We start from the raw sequence: 26,504 nt of genomic DNA, 5'->3' as shown, positions 1-26,504 counted from the left end.
GGACATTGTGGATGAGTATCGGCAAAAGATGATGCACGCTCGTGAGGCTTTCCGTTCCCGGATCCTGGAGGAGCAATCTCATAAGAAAAAAGACGAGCTACCAGTGGAACCTGTCGAACAGGAAAAGGTCGACCCTACTCAGGTCCAACCAAGTGGACGAAAGAGTGGGAGCAAGAGGAGATGATCTGACTGGCTAAACTATTAATAGTCTGAGTCAATAGTCTAATATAATGTGTCATTTTATTAAGAGTATGTCACATTATCTCTGTCTGTCCTTTTTGAATATATTATTATAAAGATTCCTGTAACAAATTAATCATCATGCATTTGACTCATTGTCTGGTTGTCTTACTCTGTGCTGCATTTTAATGTTTGTATAGGATAGACTATGGCCATGTCAACACTAATTAATTTTTGTGTGAAATGCATTGATTTTGCTACATTTACGCCAGTCACCATAGGATATCTTGTTATACTACATGTTTGATAATAGATTGTTTTCCTCTTTTGTAACATATTGATATCGTCTTACTCTCCCCTTTAATCTGATAATGTGTGAGATTGCCTTATCTTTACGTTGAACGCTAGATTGGAAAGTTTTCTGCCAACTGCAATGCAGCTGTACATAAGGAGAGTGACCTTAGTTGTTAGTTGGATTGCTGTTCTTTGGATATTTTTTTCAAGTGTATTCTGGGGTTTTGGGAGCCCTGCTGCAGGAGATATTATTCCAATCCAGTGGACAGTTAGAGCATTACTCACATCCAAGATATATTAGCTCATAAGGATAACTGAGGTTAAATATCTTTCGGTTTCCTCTTTTCTCTGTCCTGCAATTTTCTCTTCTCTAAAATACACTCAGCATAAACCTGTTTTTCTCTCAGTCTGTGAAACAGGACATCTGAAGTGGTTTAAGGTCAGGGAGGTGTGTGGGTGTGTTCCCTGTTCTCCTCAGACTCTTCAGTCTGCAATCTGTCAGTTCATATTCAGATGTGCCAACCCTCATATCCCCAGCAATCATATGGAGTGAGTTAATCCACTAAGCCACGGTCAGCACTTACACATGCACACACAAAAGATGACATTTATTTTCTTGCATTGCAGCACCTTCAGCTCATAAGGTATGAGGACAAGTGCTTGGGCAAATGCACGTGCGAAGCACAGGATTTAATTCTAGTTATCCCTGAGTAGCATACACTGAACAATAAAAGCCATTAACGCCCCATATTAGCCTGGCCTTTTCTGGCTGGTGGGACTGCAGACAAGAGTATTTATGGTGGAGTTGAGACGAGAAGAGGGCACACAGAGTAATTGCTGTAGTGTCGGAACATTTTTCTGTGTCTTTAGAACACTGTGTTCTTACTCATTCACATCTATCACATAACTCTGTGTTTGCCTAAACAACTGCAGTGGTGACTGGCATTATTTTATATTATTTCATAACATTCCTAAGATTAATTTTAGAAAGAGTGGCTCACAGCAGTACCATTAAGATAAATGTGTTTTACAAAATACCCTAAAGAGTAAATAAAGCCTAATCTTTTCTTAATAAAATTATGAAATCAAATGGTAACCTTATGTTACCAAGCCCTGTTCACTGAAGCAGGCATGTTTATTTTATATGTGCTCCAAGTCTCCCAAATCAGTAATCTCAAGGCTAAATATTCAGCTGAATCAATGCCAATTGTGGTATGATATTATATTATAATATAAACTCCTGGTGTTTATGTAATGCGAACATGATAAAGAGCGTAGATCATTTCTGTGATCCCCATCTGGAAACCTGCATCATCTAGATACATGACACATTATGCTGTGATTTCCTGTATAGAGGAACAGTTTGAAGGACAGCACCTCACTGAGAGGGTTTCATAATTGAAAGAGTTGCAGAAATTGCAGAAATCTAGAAGCAGGATCACCTGCAGGATGTAGTGAATGGACACCCACAGCCGCCTTTCAGTCTTTAACTTTAATGTTCATTTGGTTTTAGGTATTTGACATTCATTCAAACCTGTGCAATTAAAGTAAAAAAACATCCCAGCAGTGGTCCGCCTTTGTGAGTATAATATTTTATTATAACTTAATAAAAGTAGACTAATCTTAATAAAGTGTACTCTATGTAAACGGGTTAATTTGTTCCATGGGACGCTCATGTTTTTTGTCCGGATTTATCAAGTATATGTATGACAAATACATTAAATATGCAATTCACACAGAAGAATTTCTGAGTTCAAAGTCATTTTATTATTTTTTCTAGGGCTTAAATTAAAAAAAGTGTGGTGTATCTGTCTTTATATATAAAAAATAGACAAAAGTGTCATTAAAAGCTGAAATTCTTAAAATAATGTTGGCATATAGTTTGGAATAATCTTTTATTATTATTTCTTTTAAAAAAATGCAGTGGACAGTGTTGGGTAAGTTACTCTAAAAAAGTAATTACTACTAATTACATCTTCTACAGTGTAATTAGTTTACTGGTCTGAAAAGTAATTGCATTACTTATTACTAATTACTTTCTAAAACCCTTATCAACCTTGACCAGATGAAAAATACAAGGATAAACATGAAACTGTTCTTTTAATTCTTTCAAATAAATCATATAAAATCAAATAAATTATTCATGAACTGGCCAGAGAATTTAAAAGGGCAGCGTTAAAGTAGAAAATATATATTTTAACATTAGATGTTCAATTTCGATTTAAATTCACTATTGTTTTATATAGAATTGTTCTATAGTCTATACATTATTTAACACAATTACATCAGAAGTAACTGTAATTAAATTGAGAGAAGAGTAAAAAGTCATTTAATTACAGTAATTAATTACTTAGTAATGCATTACACCCAAAATTGGCAGTGAAATAATTTTGTTTTACAATATTATTAATATTTGAAAAACTTGTGTCCACCAAATTAAAGTCTGGTTGTGTAACCATGCAGGTGGCCATACTTTTGTCATGTAAAAAAACAACAAAAAAACAAACAGTAGTTTCATTAAGACCCCCATGACTGTGTGAAGTTTTTATTTATTTGGTTTGATTTATTTATTTATTTATTTTTCAGATATTTTGAAATTTTTATGGAAAAACACATTTAGTTCAGGTCAAATGGAGTGACCCTGAGAAAACTTTTTGATATTCTTGACTAAAATAATAATAATAAAAATATATATTATTTTATATTAAAAATATTAAAATTATTAGTTGCGCATGCTTGCATGTACTAAAGCCTAAAACCTTTTACTTGATGGCTTTACCGCTTGACATTTTTAGTCATTAAATCAATTTTTTAGTTGAAAATGCATCTTTAAAAAAATAAAAAATAAAATAAATAAATAAATAAATAAATGTATGTAACAAACATGGACACAAATGTTACATTTCTATACATTTGATAAATGTGTTTTAAACTAGATTTTTAACAGATTTCAAATTTTTCTCATCAGACAACCTTATTTGTCAACAACCCATACACCAATGACTGCAGCTCAGGGCCACTTATGATTGTTTAGTGACCCCTGCTGTTCACTGTGATTCACAGATTGTCTTTTAAACTTAGCTAGTATCCCAATGTCTTCTGCATGTCTTTATGCCCTGAGTAGTCAGACAGTATTTAACACTAGAGTGTGTCTTAAACACCTAAACTCCAGAAAAGGGGAGACAGGGAGGTTGTCTCTACCACCAGACCAAGTGATTGACAGCCATCATAACACTGGGAAGGTGTTTGATCGGTCTGGTTGATGGCAATGACACATGGAGACTGCCACTTGCTTTCAAGAATTACAGTCAAGTGAGCATGCCATCTTATATATGTGCAGAAAGATGCTATTAACTGGAAGCTTTGGAAGAAGTTTTCTGGCTTTTGCCAGGAATGATGAGAGCTCAGGGAGTAGAGGTTAAGCTGTCTGTCCTTTTTCTGTAAACAGTAACTTTAATGCCATGGAGGGAATTTTAATGGAGGGAATGTCATTCTGCTTTTGCCAGTCACCTTGCCTTTCAGTCACTTCTGTAGAGTGTGTGTGGGTGTGCCAGTGAGGTACTGTAGTAGTGTATATTGATAGATGAAATGTTCACTTGAAGTTACATTTAGACCCACAGATGATTCTTTCTTTGATGACATAAGATTTGCAGTAAAAATTTGAAAGGTTTCAACTTCTTCAGTTTAGATCACATGCTCAAAATTAGGTCCTCTGGACCCCTCAGAAATGTAATGCTGTTATATTTCAGACTCCATGTCTGATCTAATCAGTTCAAAGTGACCCTTAAAAGAAAAATTATAATTCTCTCATCATTTACTCACCCTCATGCCATCTGAAACTCATATGACTTTCTTCAGCGAAACACAAACAAGTAAAGCGCTCTGTGCGTGGCAGAATAATCATGCTTTAAAACATGATCGTGCCAATGGAGTTACATTTTGGTCTACTTTGGTCAAACTGATCGTATCACTTCAGAAGACATGGATTAAACTACTCGAATTGTATGAATTAAATGTATGCTGCCTTTATGTCCTTTTTGGAGCTTGGAAGTGTTGGAACCATCTGACTTGCATTTGATGAATATATTCGCATCATATCAAAATAGCTTTTTTGTGTTCCGCAGAAGAAAAGGTAAGTCATACGAAATAGAGACGGCAACAGGGTGAGTAAATTATGAGAGAATTATCATTTTTGGGTGAACTATTCCTGTAAGTCAGTCATAACATTTAAATTTCAGTAAAATGGATAGATGGATGGATGGATGGATTTTTAGCAGCATCATTTTCTCTGACATTCTGTATTTTGTGATGCAATACAAATGAGGCATCCCTCTCTTATTTTCTGTCCTTCCTTGTAACACAAACACATAGTACTGAAATGGAGTCTTATCATAACATTATTCTGCATCTGAATGCGTATGAGTTGTTGGCTCAAAGTGACATGTTAGGAAGGAAATGTTACTTTCTCTCCAAATCATAAAACCAGTCATTTAAAGGGATAATTCACCCAAAAATGAAAATTCTCTCATCAGTTACTCATCCTCATGCCATCCCAGATGTGTATGACTTTCTGTCTTCTGCTGAACATAAACAAGATTTTTAGGAGAATATCTGAGCTCTGTAGGTGCTTACAATGCAAGTGAATGGCGATCAAACCTTTCAAGCTTCATCCCATTTTCATTCTGCATTCTTTAACTATGCCAATTTGAAACATCAATGCAGCATCTTGTAATGTATTATCTAATGCCCTGCAAAGTATATGTGTGTGTAAATGTGTGGGTTTATTTGTTCTTACAGTCATAATGATGTCCCTTTAAAGCCCTGTCCCATTCACCTCTCTCTCTGTAGGATGAGAAGTGGATTAATTTGAATACTCTGTTCTTTAGAATACACTTCGATATTAAACACACTTTACATTCCTCTCGGTTTAAACCCCTGTGTTCAATCCCAAGACCGATATTTGCATACTGAAACTCTTTATGAATAATTCATAACTTGTTGGAGGTCATCAATGCAAAATAATCACAAGATGCTATGCTTTCTGATTATGAAATAAAGCACACCATCGTGGTGAAATCATCACCAGCTTGTGTAAATTAGGTACCTGGTTAAAATAAAGGTGTGGGACTAAGTATGCCATGGAGAAAGGGACAGCTAATTAGATTGGGTAGGCAATTAACGTCATCCGTTGAAATGCATGCAATCTCTGTGGTGACCCAAAAAACATCTACAAAGAGATTAAATTCATTACCTTTGTCACTCTGCACTTTTCATATCTGTGTATGTAAATATTTGTTAAATGGGGAGGAAAACCTTACTTTTAGAAACATAAGTAAATAAATAAATATCTGCACTGGTGCATGATCAGTTGCATACTGCTTCTGTATTGAGAGGAATTTGTGGCTCTTTAATGGAAAACCACTTCTGTAAGGGAACACCTTGCTTTAGTCACTTTACTGAAAACTTTGGCCCCTCCTCCGAGTCGGAGAGCAATAAAAACATGCATCAATGGAAGAATCTTATCAAAGCCTACAAACAGCAATCCTATACTAATGCTGAATGCTGAGCACAAATGACTAACCCCTCTTTTTGTCTCTCATTAATATCATGAATAAAATGTAGCAGAATAATTGAGAAACAAGTGATGTTCCCATCTGTAGCTTTATGAAGTGTTTTATGTGTGTGTGTGGGATCAGGTTATTGGTCAAAACTTCGTATGGACATGAAGACAGCCCTTACCTCATAAGGGTCTCTTCAGCCTCTCCCAGGGCCTGATAAGGATATGCATTCAACACTTATCTCCATCATTACACTATGAAAGAGCAGAAAATCAAAGGGATCTATTCCAAACCTCAGCGAAGGCCCAGTGTTTGTCTTTCTCAGCATGGTTGTCATAGGTCACTTTATTTGTGCTGCATTTTTAAAGGATCTAACAACACTTAAAATAATAATAATAATAATAATAATAATAATAATAATAATAATAAAAAATACACCTGGTTCACTAATTTGACCACAACAGTATATGTTTTAATGATGCTTTCTAATGGAGATACAGTAGACTTTATTACTATACTTTACAACAGCTGAGAATTGGAATTTTTTCTTAAACTATAACAGGCCCATTCCTGATATGTGTTTGTAAACTACAAACTGTAAAAAAAAAAAAAAAAAAAAGGTTGTGCATTTTATTATCAAGACAAATGTTACATGTTGTATATACTTTATACACATTTGCAGTCCATATGCTACACAGATATATTGTTCTTTGCTGAGTTATTATGTTGTTTACCATTTATCACCTTGTCATAGTTATTGAGTCATAATTTGCTCAGTGGCTAAAATTGGATGAATAGGAAAAATATTCATTTGATATTCCAATATTAAATTAATACAACATATCATATTATGTCTGTTAGTACCTTTCTTCTAACATGAACTTTCAGCTCAGTAGCTGGTTTAATTAAATTTGATTATTATTTGTTTCTAAAATAAAATAGTATTATCACAGACACAGAAAAACTGACTCCAACACACACAATGTTGTCTGTTCACAAAGAGTGCACTTGGCCTTCATTAAACAAGGACAGATGTCTGAGTCAATTACCAGTGACATACTCTTAAACAGACATGGCAAGACAGACGGATGAGCCAATGTAACTCCACTTTCTTGCAAAAGACATACAGAAGGCATATACTGTACAGAGCTAGACACTTGGCAAACCTTTATAATGCTCTATATCCAGATAAAAGGCACTTAATAAATAAATAAAAATAAATAAAACAAAAAGTATTATTATTAACAGTATTACTAATAGATAATCATTATTATAAAGTTTTATTTAGGGGATTGTTCACCCAAAAACGAAAATTCTGTCATCATTTACTCACTCAAGTTGTTCCGAACATGCATGACTTTCTATGTTCCATGGAACACAAAAGATGATATACAAAATAAGGATGTTAGCCTTAGTCACCAATCACTTTAACTTCATTGGAAAAAAATGCAATGAAAGTGAACAGTGACTCAGGCTGACATTCTGCCAGGAGTAGAAGTACCTTTTAGTGGATACGATTTGGTATCCATATCGGTGATACTGGCCTAAAAGTACTTGGTATCGGATCGAAAAGAAAATAAGTGGTATCGCCCATCCCTAGTTGATATTTGAACTCAACAGCCAAACAAACACACCCCTCCCTTCAGTACTCCTTCAGAAGCTCCGCCCCCCCCCCCATACTCATGCACGCTAGTGATGGGAAGATCAGATCATTTTACTGACTTGAATCTTTGAGTCTCTTTCAGCAAAATGAACGAAACTTTATTCAAGTCATTTCTATCATTTAGATCATTTGAGCAGAATTAAATTAAAATGTTACATTTTCAATAGCCAAATCCCCCCCAACACGTCTACTTATGCAAATTATGATTATAGTCCTAATAAAGAAAAATTGATAATGCAGCCAAAGACAAATTATAAGAAAAAGAAACGATTAGTTCACCTCTGGAATCTTCTTGTCCAAGTCGTTTGTTCTTTTGTCAGGTGACAGCCATATGTGCATAGCGTATACAGCTGCCACATGACAAAAGAACAAAGGACTGGTACAAGATGACTCCAGAGGTGAACTAATCGTTTCTGTTTCCTGTGTGAGCAATGCATAGTATAGGGCTGTCACAAAATGAACGAATCGTTCATGAACGACCCATCACTAATGCACGCACAATAGTGTTGTGTGGATCGGTCTGATCCACTTTGTTTATTTTCCCATTTACAGACCCAGGGCTGTGTACAAACACCGGCTTTTTCTTTCAGCGCACAAACAGAACGGACAGCTAGCGGACCGTGAAGAGATATTCGTGGAATTTGACAAAAAGCGTATGGGATTAAAATGACTTCCTCCACCTTTAAGACTGATGCGCTTTCCATCCTGCATCCCTGCATGACACGCCATGTCATACTTGCCTGGTCACTAGGAAAAGGGTTTGGAAGGCGGCTTCAATAGTCATCTAGTGTGGAGTGCGCATGCGTGGTGCTGCAGCGGCGTTTCCGCGTTGAGTGGAGTGGAGGAGAAGGGGAGGGAGAGAGTGGGAAAGAGAAGAGAAAGGGAACTGGAGACGCATCGGGACGCCGAGTCAAAAAAGATAGAACAGACACCCCACACGCGCGCACAAACCCACGACGGTGGCAGCCGAGCCGTTTGCCATGGAGGATACGGTGAAAAGCACTCTTTAAAATGTGAGGTTTAAAGAGGCGTGCTGTAGAAACGCGCGAGATCGGCTATCCCCCCCTCATCGTCCACGGGTGATCTCGACCCGGGTGCTCTGTCCCCTCGCTGTGACACTCGCACCAGGGGAAAAATGAAGAAGTTTAATATCCGCAAGGTGCTGGACGGCTTGACGGCCGCATCGTCCCCCTCTTCATCCTCGCAGCCCGGCGGGGCCAAGGAGAATGAGCTCTTCCCGGAGACTCTCCAGTCGGAACACTTCCAGCTCTGCAAGGTGGGGAAGCTGTAGTGAATGTGTATCTAAACATCATGCAACATCTCCTAATGTGGCTTTTTCTCTAATAAACCTCACACAACTGCCACTTAGTGCATGCGGTTTTACACTTTATGCAAAGACTTGTAGAATTCTGATAAAGTGGTCGTTTGACTTTTCAGGTGGGCAGATGCGAAATAAAAATGCATTTCAATCATACAGTGTTACTATGTGAAATAGTATGCGCACTCAAATATAAAAACTCAGTGGTTTCATAATTCTATTCTGTGTGGATACCTAATGATGTAATTCTAATCACATCATTACACAGTCAGAGAGCTTCTCATTGCGCACCGGTGGAATACTTTTAATTTTTTTTAAAAAAATTTTTAAGACTCGTAGCTACACGTTATATCTACAAATTGTATTGCCATATTCTGTGCATACTATGATTTTTACACCAGCTGCGTGTCAGGAGTGTGTGTAGAAAGAGCTGACTCGGTGTTTGGAAAATGCGCACAAATGCGTAAAATATTCATGCGTGACACAGGAATTCTTTTACGCGTTTGTTGCACACGTCTTCCAACGCAGGATTGTCCTATCTCGTATTTATAGTGCTTAATTTTTAAACCTGCTTGGCTGTATTTTAACGAAGCGCTTAAAGCATGTGTGGTAAAATGAGGCTGTGATGCTGGAGTGGAGGGAGGGGGAATAAACAACCCGCATCTTGCATAATCTACTCTTCTGGGATTAACATGTCATTTGCAATGTTGGGTATTTCCTTTTAACCCAAAACCATTTCTCCCTGACTATCTTTTTGTCCCTCCCTCCACACACACACACTGGATGTGGTTTAAAACCTAGTGAGCTGCCTAAATGAACTGCATTTTTGGCCATCACAGGTGCACAAAATGCTGTTTAGGCATCACACTAGGTTTTGAGTCACAGTCCTGTGACATAGTCACATTACAGTAATGTAAAGGCCTAGTTGAAGTGTTGGTGGGTTCAGTTGCCCTCTCTGGATTAGATCTGACAGCACAATTGATTGAGTTAATAGTTCTCAGTGAGAAACGTGTTATCCGTAGAGGCTCCTCTCTCAACGATCTTCACGCGCACGTAAATCCACATTCAAATGAACGCGATATTAGATTATTAGGCCACAGGCGCGCGCGGAAACAGCAGGATAATGACATGCTAAAGTACCAATTCTACATAGCTGTAGTAGAATCCTGACATATTTTGTCGACATCTTAGTTTTTTTTCTTCTTCTTCTCCTAATGATATTTCCAAACCCATTACACGTGTATTATTTGCAGGATTTGACATGTTATGCTGTCACGTGAGGTAAAATATTTCTGAATAGACGTTTGGGGAATGATGACGCACGCGTATAGTAATATCTGACACGCTACTACACTTTTCCTTAGGATATCAGTGTTTATTAATAATAGTTCACGACGAGGCTACCTGTGAGTGTATTTACACAGGCTATGGTCTTTGTTTGTCAGGTTTAAATTAAATAGTCCTATAATAACAGGTAAAAGTTGGTTTGGGTTCTTATTTAATATCATAATTTGTGGAAAAAATTATAAGAGAGATGGGAAAGGATGGAGTGAAGCCTGCCTCAGTTCTCCAGCTACTGCACATCGACAGGTACCCGTCCCTGAGAACGCCGCTTACATAACGCGCTTTTTTAGCCACTAAACAAACACAGACAGAGAGGCTGTGGCTCAAAACCTAATGAGCTGCCTTAATAGACAGCATCATAGTTACGTATATGATAGCCAGAAACGCTGTCTATGTAGGGAGCTAACTGGGGTTTGAGACCCAGCCAGAGAGAGACGATGACAGCTGTTGAGCAGAGAGGCCAGTGCTGGAAACCGGTAGCTAACCACTGTTGTTCAATGGATACAATGCAGCAAGGTCTCTGTTCTCACTCTCTAACTATTGAATATCAGGATTGTTCAGGTTATTGAAAGGGGCTTGATACAATGAGGTTTTGGGTGGGCATTAACAAATGTTGGATATATTGAATTGAAATGCAGTTTAAATATGATTTATTCGTTCAGACTCAGTTTGTGTTGGAGGCCTACTCTAAGGTGCTCAATACATACAGCACATAATCTGATTTGTCATCATAACTTGATAAAAGTAAATGTTAGAAAACATAATGAAAAACAACATTAAAATAAAACCACATAAAACATTATGCAGTCCCATACAATTAAATACAATGTCTCCCAATATATGTATTTTTTCTCTATTTAGTATATTTTATTTGACTCAGTGTGTTGTATATTTCCCTGTTGTAAATAACACTGTGTATATACAAAGGATGTAACCAAATACTCAAAAGTTAAGGGAATATTCCGGGTTAAACACAAGTTAAGCTCAATCGACAGCATTTGTGGCATAATGTTGATAACCGCAAAATATAATTTCAACTTGTCCCTCCTTTTCTTTAAAAACAAACACAAAACTCGAACAGTGAGGCACTTACAATGGAAGTGAATGGGGCCAATTTTGTTGAGGGTTTAAAGGCAGAAACGTGAAGCATATAATTTTATAAAAGCACTTACATTAATTCTTCTGTTAAAACTTGTGTATTATTTAAGCTGTAAAGTTATTTAAATCGTTATTTTTACAGTCATTTTAGGGTCTGTTGACATTATATCGTCATGGCAACGAAATTGTAAAATTGATTTTAACTTTACACAGTAAAATTATGTTAACACGGATATTGTTTATGTCTTGTGGCTATACTTTTGAAACAATTAGTATTTTAACTTTTACGGATTGGCCCCCATTCACTTCCATTGTAAGTGCCTTACTGGAATACTTTTTTTTTCTTTTCTTTTTTATTTTAAAGGAGGGACTAGTCAAAATAAATTGTTGTGGTAATCAATATTATGCCACAAATGCTGTCGATTGATCTTAACTTCTATTGAACCCGGAATATTCCTTTTATATATAAGAAGTATAAGAACTGGTCATTGGAAACCCATATTCACTGAAAAATATTACTCTGGTAATATTTTGTCTCTGGTGGTTACAGCCCTGGGCTTTACATTATGTGCTCCTTTTAACTCTATTCTCTTGTGTTCTGATCTTCAGACTGTGCGACATGGCTTCCCCTATCAGCCCTCCTCTATGGCATTCGACCCCGTCCAGAAAATCCTCGCCATTGGGACTCAGAGCGGAGCTTTACGATTGTATCCTTTTTATCACAGAAAGGAAATCGTGTGTGTGCTCTGTTTCAGGTGCAAAGCGAACCTGCCAGTGAGTATTTGCCTTTCTTTACCAGTGGTTTTATCAGGTGTAGTCTGTTTCTGCTAGTATGTTTAACCATTGTCTTTTTCAAATGCCTTGCTTATGCCTTTCTCAGATGTGACTATGTTATGCTACACCACAACACAACATGTTTCATTTGCATTAAGTGATGCCAATTGTTGTACTTAACTGAGTTGATCTACTGTCATGGCTTGTCAGTCAGGACCATCATAAATCAATTGTAAAAGGGTGTTTATTGTTACTGGATTAGGATTAGTATGGTACATTACATTATACTGTAGTCCGGTGACACTTTCAATACCCTTTTGACAGAATCCTTGTAAATACTGTATATTCAATTATTAACTACACTGCACAAGTCACTGCAGTCTATTCTCACCCTAGAGACAGCAAAGAGCATCTTGCCTAATCAAAACCTCAATTCACACTCTGTATTAAAAAAGACAGCCTTGATTTTTCAATGAACTTTCATGTTTGCAGATTCATTCATACACACAGAGGCATGACATTACTTCCCACAGTGATTGCTGCTCTAATTGAAAATATCTCTTCTCCTGTCAGTACATAAGAATTTGCTGTCAATCTGATTAGAGAAAGGACTCAGCTGGCACTGCCCTTTGTCAGATGTTGAATAGTATTGGTGAAACTGCCTCTTAAGAAACAAATCATCTGCTCTCAGAGGAGATCGGTGTTACTTAGCCTCATTGAGCAACTGTGATCAGATAAACGTCCGCTGCTGTGAAATGAGGGCGATGAGAATCTTCCAACAAGACTCAAAATTTTGATTAGTGCAACCTTCCCTCTTTCTTCTCTCTTACATTCCTCTCGTCTCATCTCAAGCTATTGGCAATGCAAAGAAGTAAAAAGAATCTCAAGATTTATCTGGATGGGGTGAGTTGGTGTGGATGAAGTCTCACCTTTGGTTTTGCAAATGACTTTGGTCTGTGGTCAGTTTCAGAATTGGTTACAGAGTATCTTAGGTCAGAGTAGTTTTAGCTTGTTGATGCTGTGCTTTTGTGTTGATTGTTTGGAAGTTGTTCTGTTTTATAGGTTATTATATCTTTGAATAACTTGGGGCACATTTCTGTTCACTGAATAGGCATCATTGACTTTTATACATAGAGAATCATGTGTTGATGTCTAGTTAAATGTGGAAGTTCGGAACAAGTTATTTTTGCAGCTTAGTTTCAGTAAATTATAATTTTTCATTGGAGAAGTTGTGAATTCTGAAAGTTACAGTGTGTTTTCAAGATATGACCCATTAAATAGGCAAATTGGAAAGTTTAACACAATGAGAGCAAGATTCAGTCACTTGCCTTACACTGTGCTTAAGACTCTCAGCATGTTAGGGAACATGAGACTAATTCCAGATATGCTGATATTTCTTATTAGACATATGGAAAATGACATATTATTCTGTTGCATTTGTACAGTGCATCCGGAAAGTATTCACAGCGCTTCACTTTTTCCACATTTTGTTATGTTACAGCCTTATTCCAAAATGGATTAAATTCATTATTTTCCTCAGAATTCTACAAACAATACCCCATAATGACAACGTGAAAGAAGTTTGTTTGAAATCTTTGCAAATTTATTAAAAATACAAAACGAAAAAAATCACATGTACATAAGTATTCACAGCCTTTGCCATGACACTCAAAATTGAGCTCAGGTGCATCCTGTTTCCACTGATCATCCATGAGATGTTTCTACTAGTTGATTGGACACGATTTGGAAAGGCACACACCTGTCTATATAAGGTCCCACAGTTAACAGTGCATGTCAGAGCACAAACCAAGCCATGAAGTCCAAGGAATTGTCTGTTGACCTCCGAGACAGGATTGTATCGAGGCACAGATCTGGGGAAGGGTACAGAAAAATTTCTGCAGCATTGAAGGTCCCAATGAGCACAGTGGCCTCCATCATCCGTAAATGGAAGAAGTTTGGAACCACCAGGACTCTTCCTAGAGCTGGCCGCCTGGCCAAACTGAGCAATCGGGGGAGAAGGGCCTTAGTCAGGGAGGTGACCAAGAACCCGATGGTCACTCTGACAGAGCTCCAGCATTTCTCTGTGGAGAGAGGAGAACCTTCCAGAAGAACAACCATCTCTGCAGCACTCCACCAATCAGGCCTGTATGGTAGAGTGGCCAGACGGAAGCCACTCCTCAGTAAAAGGCACATGACAGCACACCTGGAGTTTGCCAAAAGGCACCTGAAGGACTCTCAGACCATGAGAAACAAAGATTGAACTCTTTGGCCTGAATGGCAAGTGTCATGTCTGGAGGAAACCAGGCACTGCTCATCACCTGGCCAATACCATCCCTGCAGTGAAGCATGGTGGTGGCAGCATCATGTTGTGGGGATGTTTCTCAGCGGCAGGAACTGAGAGACTAGTCAGGATCGAGGGAAAGATGAATGCAGCAATGTGCAGAGACATCCTTGATGAAAACCTGCTCCAGAGCGCTCTGGACCTCAGACTGGGGCGAAGGTTCATCTTCCAACAGGACAACGACCCTAAGCACACAGCCAAGATAACAAAGGAGTGGCTCCGGGACAACTCTGTGAATGTCCTTGAGTGGCCCAGCCAGAGCCCAGACTTGAACCCGATTGAACATCTCTGGAGAGATCTGAAAATGGCTGTGCACCGACGCTCCCCATCCAACCTGATGGAGCTTGAGAGGTCCTGCAAAGAAGAATGGGAGAAACTGCCCAAAAATAGTTGTGCCAAGCTTGTAGCATCATACTCAAAAAGACTTGAGACTGTAATTGGTGCCAAAGGTGCTTCAACAAAGTATTGAGCAAAGGCTGTGAATACTTATGTACATGTGTTTTTTTTTTTTAATAAATTTGCAAATATTTCAAACAAACTTCTTTCACATTGTCATTATGGGGTATTGTTTGTAGAATTTTGAGGAAAATAATTAATTTAATCCATTTTGGATTAAGGCTGTAACATAACAAAATGTGGAAAAAGTGAAGCGCTGTGAATACTTTCCGGATGCACTGTAGTTCATGCTATGTTGTGTATCTGTAGCGGTGCACAGCATAGCACTTCGCAGATCTGTTTAGCAGTTGTGTAAACCTTTCCCCAGCTGAGAAAGACTGAAAGTGGCAGATCAAGAGGCCAGAATGGCAGAATCCCGGCAAAGTCATCCAGAAGATTAGAGCAGTAGGAGGGAGGGGAGAATCTTCAGTCTCGGGTCAGTGGGCAAATGCACTGTGATCCCAAAAGCGTTCTGCTTCCCACATCTCACTTCAGACTAGAGGATGCCTCTACTTTTCTTCAAAGTGACACAACGTCCAGATGTTAAAAGACCAAGAGACAAAGAGAGAGATAGAGAAAACCTATATTACAAATTAGACATTAAATAGTTTTCCAAAGAAATTGCCAAAGAGTGCTTACCAATGGTTGATTGATATGGGTTTATCAAGATGTGATACCGATATTGATGTTTAGATAGAAGAGTGGTCGATATAATGCTTTATACATATTGCAGTTTAATGACAGCAAATGAGATGTACACACAATTGCACTTATGTTACACAGTATTTAGGCAGTATTTACTCTAAATTCACTATAAAATTGGAAACAGAAGTTGTTTAATATCCATTTGACAAGGTTGTCATTATTTTTGGATTTTGGAGCTGACACAAGCAGGAGGCAACACTTCTGTCATTCATCCATCCAGGAAACGTTATTGGCCAATGCCGGTAATCTTAACATGGCCAAATATCATCCAATGACAGTATTTGGCTCTCTAGTGTTCACAATTGCTGTTTCTCAATGTGACTATCGAGGATGCATTGGATGGTGACTTGTGGGCAAGAACTCGGTACTACTGTGGCAGATGAAAGATATTTCATGTTGTGTTTTCCCTCAAGAGTTTCCCGCTGTAAGCTCACAAAAGTCTGACAGCTCGTGAGAGTTGTTATACTCTGTCAGCATTTGTTGTTTTGTTGGGCATGATTTTAATAAAGTAATAAACACAAGAAACAAGTGTTTACAGACTTTATTATTTTAATGTGTCACTAGTTCTGCAAAACCTCACTGGTGTAATGATAATAATGCTGGTGTAATAATGCCAGTAGTTCTCTCACTGACTTCAAATGTGAGGTGACGGTTAGTTGCGCAACAGAAAGATCGCTGCACATCTTAAAGCTCGCAATAGATGTGTTCTACATCCTCCTGTCCCTCCAAGTTCATTCCTCCAAGGTAGCTTGGCAAGACTAGTCTTCATAAGAACGCAAGTCTGTTCTCTACGTTCTTGCATTGAGAAACAGCCAATCAGTTTATAGAATTGTCACTGTATAGGAATTAGCATTGCCTGTAGTTAATTAGCTTTAAAGGTGCTATATGTAATATTTTTACTGTACTAAATCATAAAATGACCATAATATGTAATTAGAGAATTAGGAAACATGCTAAGTTGAAATATTGGCTTCACCAATAACAATGCTACAGCCAGTATATTCTACTTTGAAGTTTCCATTCTGAGCCGTAATTTCTGTTTATGATTTGGCCTGTGTGATCCTGCCCACTGTCCACTCACCAATAGTATTTCGACACCGCCGGGTTGCCAGATTTGAACAAGTTTGCAGGCAAACAACACTGCGTGCTGCAGTCATGGAATCCAGCAAACGAACTGGATCAAAGATAACAGATTCCACCCGACCTAAAAAGCCTCGCCATCCGTCTAAAAACCACCATTACCACAGGCGTAGTAAAACAAGGATAAATATTGGAGATGCCTTTGGAAGATGGAGACAGCTTAAAGCCCAGAAATCCTTTAAAACGGATGCTGAGTTGGCTAATTTGTGTGTCAACATTCTGGCAACCCGCATGAGCTTCGAGTCTGGGGCTGGGCAGACAACTCTCTAATATTTAGAATTTGGACTGCAGACCCATTTCAAACACTTGTTGTCAATCTTACATATAGCACCTTTAAGACAATGAAAAACTCTTTTTATGCTCATAATGTGTTATTAGAGGAATATTTATGTCTTCCATTTGAATAATTTAATCGTGGGCGGTGAAGCTGAGGTTCTTGTGTAGCTGACTGTTTTGGGTAGTCCCTGTCCTTAGTGAATTGTCAAGCACAGAGGGTATGGCAGACTCATAACTCACACAGCCTTGCAGGCCCAAAGACTGTGGATCACACGCAGATCTATTGATCAACCTCTCATAGACACACATACAAACACACACTTACAAAGTGGTGTGATGACCTCATGGTAAAGTAGATACATTTGAAGTAGTCTCATTAATATTTTCACTTCCTCGGTTGTAGTCGACTGTCTGTGAGATTATTGGCTGCTACACACAAAAATGTACTATATCCAACACTGATTGCTGACAGTCATAATCACTGTAATTTAGAATATAACCCACTATCAGTCTTATAATTTTATTCACGATGATGCTGATTCAGCCCTTCAAATTGAATTAGGGGTATTTATTTCTAAAGAAGGTGTATGTCACAATGATCACGCCTCGTCCCCATTTCAGGTTACAGATTATTGCAGAGTTCATGTTAAGAGCATGTAATGAACACACTTAAAATACTATGTCATACAAAGGTTGATTATCTGTTGGAAACAGATACCTTATTCACAATACCAGCCAAGGTATCTCCGTACCAAGTAGTATGATACCACTCATGTTGTTTGGATGTGCTTTTCCTTAAATGAAATGTGCTGATATTCTTTTGTCGCATTAACCCTTTACACAATGATTATTATTAAATTGAATATTAGAATATTATTATTATACATTATTTAAAAAAAAGCAAACCTGGAGCTTTCTGTATTCACAATGATTGTTAAAAGCCACGCTCCCCAATATACATTTTTTTTATACCAAATGCGCTAATTTTTTACTAGGAACACAAGCACATCCACATACAGTGATGTCAGCCTTGTACAGTGTGAAGTGTGGAAATCATGTTTTATCCTCGACCAATAGTAGTGCAGGTAAACTGTTACTGAGAATGGTAAAAAAGACACTTAGATGTCCCAAAGTAAGATTCCATTACATGCACAGATATGAAATATGCTGGCTGTGTCATGGCTATGTTTATTTCAGTGTGTTGTTGCTTATGGCTTGTATTGCTATGTGTGTCATGCATGTAGAGCTGAGCCCAACACATACACACTCATACACATAGACATTGCCTGAGGACAGTTATGCCACTTCTTACGTAATCCACAGGAGCGAGGCTCATCATCTGGAGAGCTTGGCAGTAGTGTGTGTGTGCGTTTGTGTGCTGTGATCGGCTCAAGCAATGGAGTTTAACTCCGTCATCTGTGCTATAATGGCACAGCAGCAGCCGTTCATGTCTGAGTGTGCGTGTGACTGCATAAGTTACTGTACTTTGTTGCTGTAGCTGCTGGAAGCCACCAGTACAGTACTGCACAAAGCTGATTAGATTTATAAAGCACACTGACCTTATCAGTGCATTAGGGCACTGCTGGAGTGCTTGACAGATGGGAATGCGTATGAACCATTTTAAGGATGTGGACAAATTCTGGTCAGTTTGAAATCAAGCTGGAATACATTGATTTGCATTTCTGAAAAACTTGACCCATCTCTCGGAAATTCTCATTGGTCATCAATGCCTACTTTAGAGTGCGTTGCAACAAAAGTTGAAACATTCTTACCTTTAGGTCGCACGACGGAGCATCACTTTTGCAAACCCTTGCATTTTCCCTCTACATCCGTTCAACACACCATCCCTATTGAAATCAATGAATAGGTAAATGCTAGGTAAATTCTAGTGTGTAAATGCCTTAAATGATATAACAGCTCAGAGCAGACCCTCTTGAGGCTGCAGTTTTTGGGCCCAGTTGCAAGAAACCCCTAAGTTATAATTGTAAGCCTGTTGTCACTAAGGGGTTTCTCCTAAATTAAGGGTTTTCTTGCAACGGGCTGCTGATCTTGAAAATGACAATTTAGATGGTGATTGATTTGTTAGTTTTGTGCCTGTTCTCAGTGTGGTGCTTCCAATTGATTGTATATGGTTATTTGACCACAATGACCATATTACATTGAATATGAATGATGTATAACAGGTGTATTTTTAGTCTTACCTTGATTGCTACCCAGTCAGTCTTTAGTGATTTTTGGAGACTGTGTGCTGTCCTTTTGTTTTAGGACATTGTTTCAAGTTGACTTCTCCAGTCCAGCACAAAATTATTAAACCCTCACTCAGCTCTCATGGTCCTCACTCACATCACTTTAATGTTACGCCTGCATTAATCCAGCATTTCTGCATCCAAACGCACCCTCGCTGCATTAAGCTCACTTGAGCTCGTCCTGTTCTGGCCCCAGGATTTCAAGTCTCGCAGGTCATTTTTATGCTAACCTCTTCAAAAAGCTCCCACAATACTTACTCTTTTTATTATCTACTCAGAAGAAAGGCTATCGGTCCATCTGAAATGCTCCTCTTTTATTGTGCTGATCTAATAAGCACCGCCTATATTCCCGTCTGTTAACCCTGCGGCTCACAAGAGAAAACCTTTTAACGACAGGGACAAAACAAAAAAAAAGGAAAAGGGCTTGCATGTGCCAGTACCTGGTCATCATAGAAATCTGTCTTTGTGACGATGCAAAAAGGCTATTAAATAATTTACAGTAAATTACCCACCTTGTACAGTCTGGGAGCGTAGGCCTATCAGACAGTATGCTAGACAAGGAGAAGCACTAATTTGGAGCTGGGTGACACCCTCACATAAGGGCACTTGTGAGTCATCACTTTGAAGGGAATGCTAATGGAAAAGTTGCAGAAGGATTCAATATTGTCTTCACTTTCAGAAAACAATGCGTTTGTTTGTGATGTCTCACAAAGTTCAGGCACATTGCCTTTCCATTAACTAACTGCCGTAAACTGCAACAATTTTAGAATGATGGATAGTACAGATCTATGTAGACCCAAATATTTGAATCGTGTCTATTGCTTCTGACCAGTAGCGCCAGAACAAGTTTCAGGGTGAGGCGCGTTGTGACGTTACTACACAGAACAAACTGAGCTCATGAATATTAATTAGCTGCATACTGACATTGCTGATGTTCCACACTGATTTAGCGTTGAAATACAATATCCCTTGTTGTGTCAGTTAAGTTTGCCCTATTATTTTTTTTTATTATAAATTTACTAATTTAGCTGGAAATAGTGTCCATAGAAAAGCTCCCAGAGGTGTCAAAAATAAATGTCAACAATTTAACCTCAAGAAACTGGAGATAAAGACTAGAAATAAAATGTGTAAAATCATTTAACTTATTAAAAGTGTCAATGGCGTATTGATTTGCTGTTTCCCCTCTGACATCCTTGCTTCTAATTGTTCTCTGTCTGTTTCACACCTGCTTGCGTTCTGTTTCTCACCCTGTCTCTTTACACCACCACCACCCCCCCCACCCTTCACTGCAGTGCATTTTTGTTTCTGTTTGTGCTAAGTGGTTGCTATGCAGTTTAGAAAGCATGGTGTAGTTTATGGGATGTGGTTGCCAGGCGAGACAGACTCCTTTTCTTTCACGGTAAGCTTGGCAGTATTGCGAGTACCTCGTGCCTTTGAGGTCACTTACCTGGTCTGTAATTACACACAACCGACTGTACAGTGTGCTACATTGGCTCTTAGGCAAAGACGCATTCAAGGAAGTGGCTTCTGTCAGTCACAACATACACACGCGATCACACGCGATCACACGCCCCAGCTTAGGCTTCATCATGCTAACTAGGCTTTGCCAAGCTGTCTGTCAGCCAATCTCTCTCACCATCAAAGCTTGTCCTTGGCTCATTGATCTGTTTCATCACTTCAAAGAGGCTTCCAGTTCCAGAGCCCTCCCCTCTTCCCGTTCACCCCTCCATCACTCTGTTCTGCTCCAGACCCTTCAGCCAAGATTATCCCCTGTCAAACACACACACACTTTTGCTATGATTAAGTATTTGTGTCTGGATCACAGTGTGTGTAAGTGAACAACATTCATTTCTTATTGGGATCATTGTGTCTACATAGCTTCAGAAAATCACCGTGCAAAGCTTCAGCCTCATTTGAATTTTGTCATTTAGCATTATCCTGACAAATTAATGTTGGCCAGTTGCAGGGCCAGTCCCAGTTTTGGGAAAATGAGGGCTAATGGCCCTGCTGTTGTTTTAACAGCTGTACTGTGATCCTGGTAACCCTTCAGAGGTCCTGGGATTCAGTGCACGCCCGTGAGATGGCCTTTGATCATTAAGTACTAGCATCCAATCCCCTCAGTGGTCCTCATGGCAGGAGTGAGGCTTTCAGCAAACACACACTGTACAGGAGTGTGCAGTAGCAGGTGTGACCTTGACAGGGAGTTAGCGTGGGCGTGCAGGTCAAACCACTCTTTATTTTTCTCTCTTTCTGCATTCACGATTTACTGTGGGCCGAGAACCGTTCACATCTTGCACTAACAACAGAAATATCCTTCTTTTTCATTCTCTCTTTCTCTGCCTGTTCCTCCTACTCTTTGTTTAATTATCTCTGTTCTTTCTTTCTTTCTTTCTTTCTTTCTTTCTCTCTCTATTTCTTTATTTATCTTTGCTTTTCGTTTAGTTACTCAGCAAAAGAAAGACCACAGTTAACATCATTGAGTTTTGGGAACAGCTCTTATATAAGAAAGCATTGCTAAATACTTTATACTCTGTCTTTTATCTCTCCCTCAACCATGTTTGACTCCTTTTGGCCTCTGAAGTTGTAAGTGAGAATATTCAGTTACAAAAAGGGAAGAAAGAATATGTGCAGACTTTTAGTTTATCTGGAGTTTGTTCTGCGGTAAATTCTGAAAATGGTTCACGTGGAGTTCAAGACCTTATTACCTCAAATATGTGTCAGTATTTAGGGAAATCTCTGTGCCATCAAAGCAAAATGGAGTCAATTTCAATATGAGCTGGGAGGGATCTAGCCTCCTCAACAATCAGTTTCAGTTTCTTGGGATTTGTTGCTCATATCCTTGTGGTTCTGCTCCAGTGCTCTTATCTGTTATTCCTTTTACTCCATCTCCTCTGTTCCTCTTTGTCGTGGATGTCAGTATTTTAGTTTTGTATCGATTTAGAGGCAATGAGGCAAATCTATAAAGGAATATATGACAAATTAGAGGTTGTTGGATATAGATTTAGTTATTAATTAACTGGTTTCATTCTTTTTGTTTCATGACACCTGGTGAATATTTAACAAGTTTTACTGAATAAATTCAGCATACTGTTTTGGCCTAGGAAAACTTTATCAACTCTTTCTTATTGAAACTCATAAGACACAAACATTGGGCCTCATTCGTGAAACTTTCGTAAATATGTGAGTAAATTGGGAGTATTTTACGTGTAAAATCGAACTTCACGAAAACTTTCCTGCGGATTCACGAATGCTTTGTGCCCCCAAAATTTGTTAGTAAAACGTGTGTATGTTAGTGAATTCCAAACATTGGTAAGTAGAGCACACGTGCACGTTTATTCACAATTATCATAATCCACACCCATGAAATACCATATAAGGAAGGCTTCAGACTTGCTAGTAAATGAAAAAGGAATCTTTTAACAGCTATGCAAACAGTAATAAGTTTTTTTATTGAGTGCATTCACATCATACAATATTGATTTAGCAAACACTCGCATGTTCGTTCTAAACAGAAAGTGAGAAACTTACAGTCGTCGCATGCTTTTGCTGTCATCAGAGGTTCTTTTGTGAGAAAAACAGTCCAAGAGGTCATTTAATATGGTTTGATATGAAGCTTTAGTGTAAAAATGATGTCCATCACCATTAAACTTCTCTGGTTCTGTTGAGTGCATCACCAGCATCATTGGAGAAACTTTTCACTGTAACAGTGATAATTTCCTTGCAGCTGGAAGAATCTTTAAAGAATTTGATAGAATGCCTGAAGAAGGTCTTTGACAGAAACGTTGTAAGCTAGGACAGTGCAGGGATTTTTCTGTTTTTATCTGCTGTGTTGTATATGCACCTGCCTGCGATGTGTTTATTTATAGCTTTAACAGCATTGACATTGACCATACGTTATCAACTGAATGCGATATAATGATGCCTATACAAAATTTGTGAAACCTAAATTATAGAGTTCATATCAAATGAATTATCTTTCCAACCAGTCATTCATAATTTTTTATTTGTTTTTAATCAAACATAAACTGCGTCCAATGCCAATAAAATATATGAAGCAAAGTAGAAACTCTACTTTGAACAAAATTAATGCAAGCACCAAAGCACACTTATACTTAATACTGGGGTGTAACGATTCTCTGTAAAAAAATTAACCGTACGGTTCGCCACCCACAGTCCCGGAAGCATTGGCACCGTGGTCGGTTCACCTCATGTTTAATGACACATCTGGAGCACAAGTTTTGGTCAAGAAAACAAAGCGTCAAACAGATAGGCACAGTTACAACCGCCGCTAATGCACCTGTATGGCTCTGTAGATGGATGCTCCACCTGAGTTTCACGTGGGTCAACTTGATGACATCACTGTTCTGCAAGCGTTGTGTATAGTTGAAAATGGCAAGTGGTGAAAACTAAATGCTGATAGAGAAGCCCCCTGCATTTCTCATTTCTGGTAACATTTTCTTTTTGCAGTCAATTACAACAGTGATGGTCAAAAGACTTTTACAAAACAGGCACTGTTTGCAGACATCGCTCGACACGAGTGCTGTATACTGGTAATATATGTCAATAATGCGCGTGAGGGTTTATTTAAAATGTGCACGCAAGTTCTTCCTCACGCGGCTGTAATCCATCGCAAGCGTCAATCATGCGGTTTGATAATGGCATTAAGATGCCGTTATAGTAATATTTTGATACATGATTAATCATTTACGCCAACATCACCCAGGGAAAAAGCCGCAGGTGAGCCGAAACTGCACACACTCCCTTCCATTTTTAAGCAGGCAGTACTAAATTGGACAGACATGAAACAATAACTAAAGCACTTAGGGTGTTCATGTGGGATTTCCATGTATGATTAAAATACTCAAGCAGCATTATCACAACATCCCTTCTCGTATGCATTCTAATAGCAAGGTTATTCCTTTTATAGTGATGTACAGCTTCCAAATACTGAATATGTTGAGATGAGTTTGAAGTGCAATTTATGTTGATGCATGTAGCGTATTAGTGCAGGTATTAAGTTAAAATGTTGATTTAGTAATTAGAGAAAATATTTTATTTTTTAGTTAAGGACCCTGACAAAAATTAACCATGGTTTTACTATAGTAATGTTGTAGTAACCATGACTAATCTCACCATGGTTTTCTGAGCAGAAATCATGGTTTTGATATAATTAACCATGGTTTTATAACAGTAATACTGTAGTCTCTATATAGTAACCATGACAGTAACCATGTTTATATTGTGGTTAATATGATTTGACTACAAATGCCATGGTTAAACTATGGTAACTGTTGTAAAACAATTATTGTTATTTAAGGGCAAACCTGTTGAAGTGTTTACCAAATAGATTATTCTTTGGATTTGGCAATATTTATTTATTTATTTATTTTTTTTTTTAACAAAGCAAATACTGAACCATACCGAAACTGTGACCCTTAAACCATGATACAAACCGAACCATGAGAAATTCAAACCGTTACACCCCTACTTAATACCCATTAAATTAAGTATAAGTTGTTTTTAAATATAATGTTTTTCCCCTAATTTATGTTATTTTTTAAGGTTCATTTCATTCATTTAATTGTTCAATTTGTTTTTCATTACTTATTTAATTTCACTTCTATCAAAATGTAATCATGGCAGTATGTTTAAAAGAAAACAAAACATTCAGATGTCTTACAATTTACATGTGGTCGGGATCAGGTGTAAAGTTTGTTCGTACCAGCTAAAGTTTTGTATACTTTCATGAATCCGACAATTTACTTAAGAAAGGTTTTACGAATGATTTACACAAAAATTTGTTCTGCTTGTGTTTCATGAATGAGGCCCATTGACAGTCATTTTTACTAGTAACATTTTCACCACTTTATTGAGCCTTAAGATTCCTGTAGCTTAACTGATAGAGCAAGGCACTAGCAATGCCAAAATCAAGGGTTTGGTTCCCATGGAACATACAAACTAACAAAAAGCATGTAGTAAATGCACTGTAAATCACTTTGGATATAAGCTAGATGTGTAAATGTATATGTAACTGGACCAGGTGAATGAGTTCCCTGCTGCGGGGGATATGCAATGATTGGTTAGTTTACTGATGAGTCAAGATTTAACTGTAATGCATACTGTAACAATTCCACTGGATATTTTCAATGATAATGATATTTATTGGTATAAACTGCTCTAGGATGTTGTTTTGATATGTTGTGCTGTTAGTCCATGAAGTACACAGTACAAACAGTGTAGATGCAGTACCATAACTCCCCTCCCCCACTCTGCCACACACACACACACACACACACACACACACACACACACACTATGGAAGTAACTGACTGTGATTTTAATTCCTGACCTATGCTGGCAGCACTGCTGTACTGCTGTCATGGCATCATACAGAGACCCTATAGACAGGCAGAGCGAGGGTGGCACTGAGAGAGAGAGAAAGGTACACGTGTAATGTGCGGCACGATGAGTCACCATTTTATTAATGCTCATTGAGGCAAACAGCTGACATATCTCTCTCAAATTTGCGGTTACATACACACATGCTAAACCTGTGCGATTTGGAACGTTCATGGGACGGTCATGTTTGTGTGTTTACATCTGATTGGTTGGTAATGCTGATTAGGCTGTGATGTCAAATGTACATGGAAAATAACGATGGAAGCAGAGAAAGAGAGTGAGAATTGAAGCAAGACAGAAGGGCAGTTATTTCAGTATTCAGACTTGTCACTTGTGATAGAAATTGTGATGTGGGTGGCATTTTATGAGTGTATGTGTGTGTGTCACAATTTAAACAGGGTTTCTGGTCCAAGTGTTGCTTTTTCTGCAGCCTTCCCACATGCTGGTTCATTGGCCATGTTGGGCGAACAGCGGACTCTTTGACAGGGCAAACACCCACACTAATAGTCTCATATAGACAAGAAGGACCAGCCCAGGCAGTGAACAGTTGTTTAAGAAGAAAATATGAGTAGTGTTTGCCCATGCAGTGTCACAGCCATGATACTAGGGTGTTCTGGGTGATTGCTAGGTGATTCCTTACTGGCCTATGACAAAAGAGCCCACACTATGTCTCTGTGATATTCTGGTGCCCCGATATGGCTTGGGTCTCTCCTTCAATGTAAGTCTCTGTGTT

General features: G+C 38.3%; 2 protein-coding genes across 4 annotated transcripts in view; both read left to right on the top strand.

Annotated features, from left to right (window-relative positions):
- Positions 1 to 432, top strand: part of adgb (androglobin) — a 52,332-nt gene extending 51,900 nt beyond the window's left edge. Inside the window, exon 35 of the mRNA XM_051725212.1 lies at positions 2 to 432. Coding sequence (XP_051581172.1) covers positions 2 to 184 — 183 coding nt within the window. The 3' untranslated portion in view covers positions 185 to 432. The remainder of the gene's footprint in view (position 1) is intronic.
- Positions 433 to 8,581: 8,149 nt separating this feature from the next.
- Positions 8,582 to 26,504, top strand: part of LOC127456707 (syntaxin-binding protein 5-like) — a 133,368-nt gene continuing 115,445 nt past the window's right edge. For all 3 annotated transcript variants that reach the window (XM_051725214.1, XM_051725213.1, XM_051725215.1), the window contains exons 1-2: positions 8,582 to 8,971; positions 12,065 to 12,162. In XM_051725214.1, the coding sequence (XP_051581174.1) occupies positions 8,831 to 8,971; positions 12,065 to 12,162 (239 nt within the window). In that variant the 5' untranslated portion in view covers positions 8,582 to 8,830. The remainder of the gene's footprint in view (positions 8,972 to 12,064; positions 12,163 to 26,504) is intronic.

Source organism: Myxocyprinus asiaticus, chromosome 19, assembly GCF_019703515.2.
Source record: "Myxocyprinus asiaticus isolate MX2 ecotype Aquarium Trade chromosome 19, UBuf_Myxa_2, whole genome shotgun sequence".
NCBI lineage: Eukaryota > Metazoa > Chordata > Actinopteri > Cypriniformes > Catostomidae > Myxocyprinus > Myxocyprinus asiaticus.
Note: the sequence above shows the minus strand (reverse complement) of the source record. Positions and strands in the feature narration are given on the sequence as shown.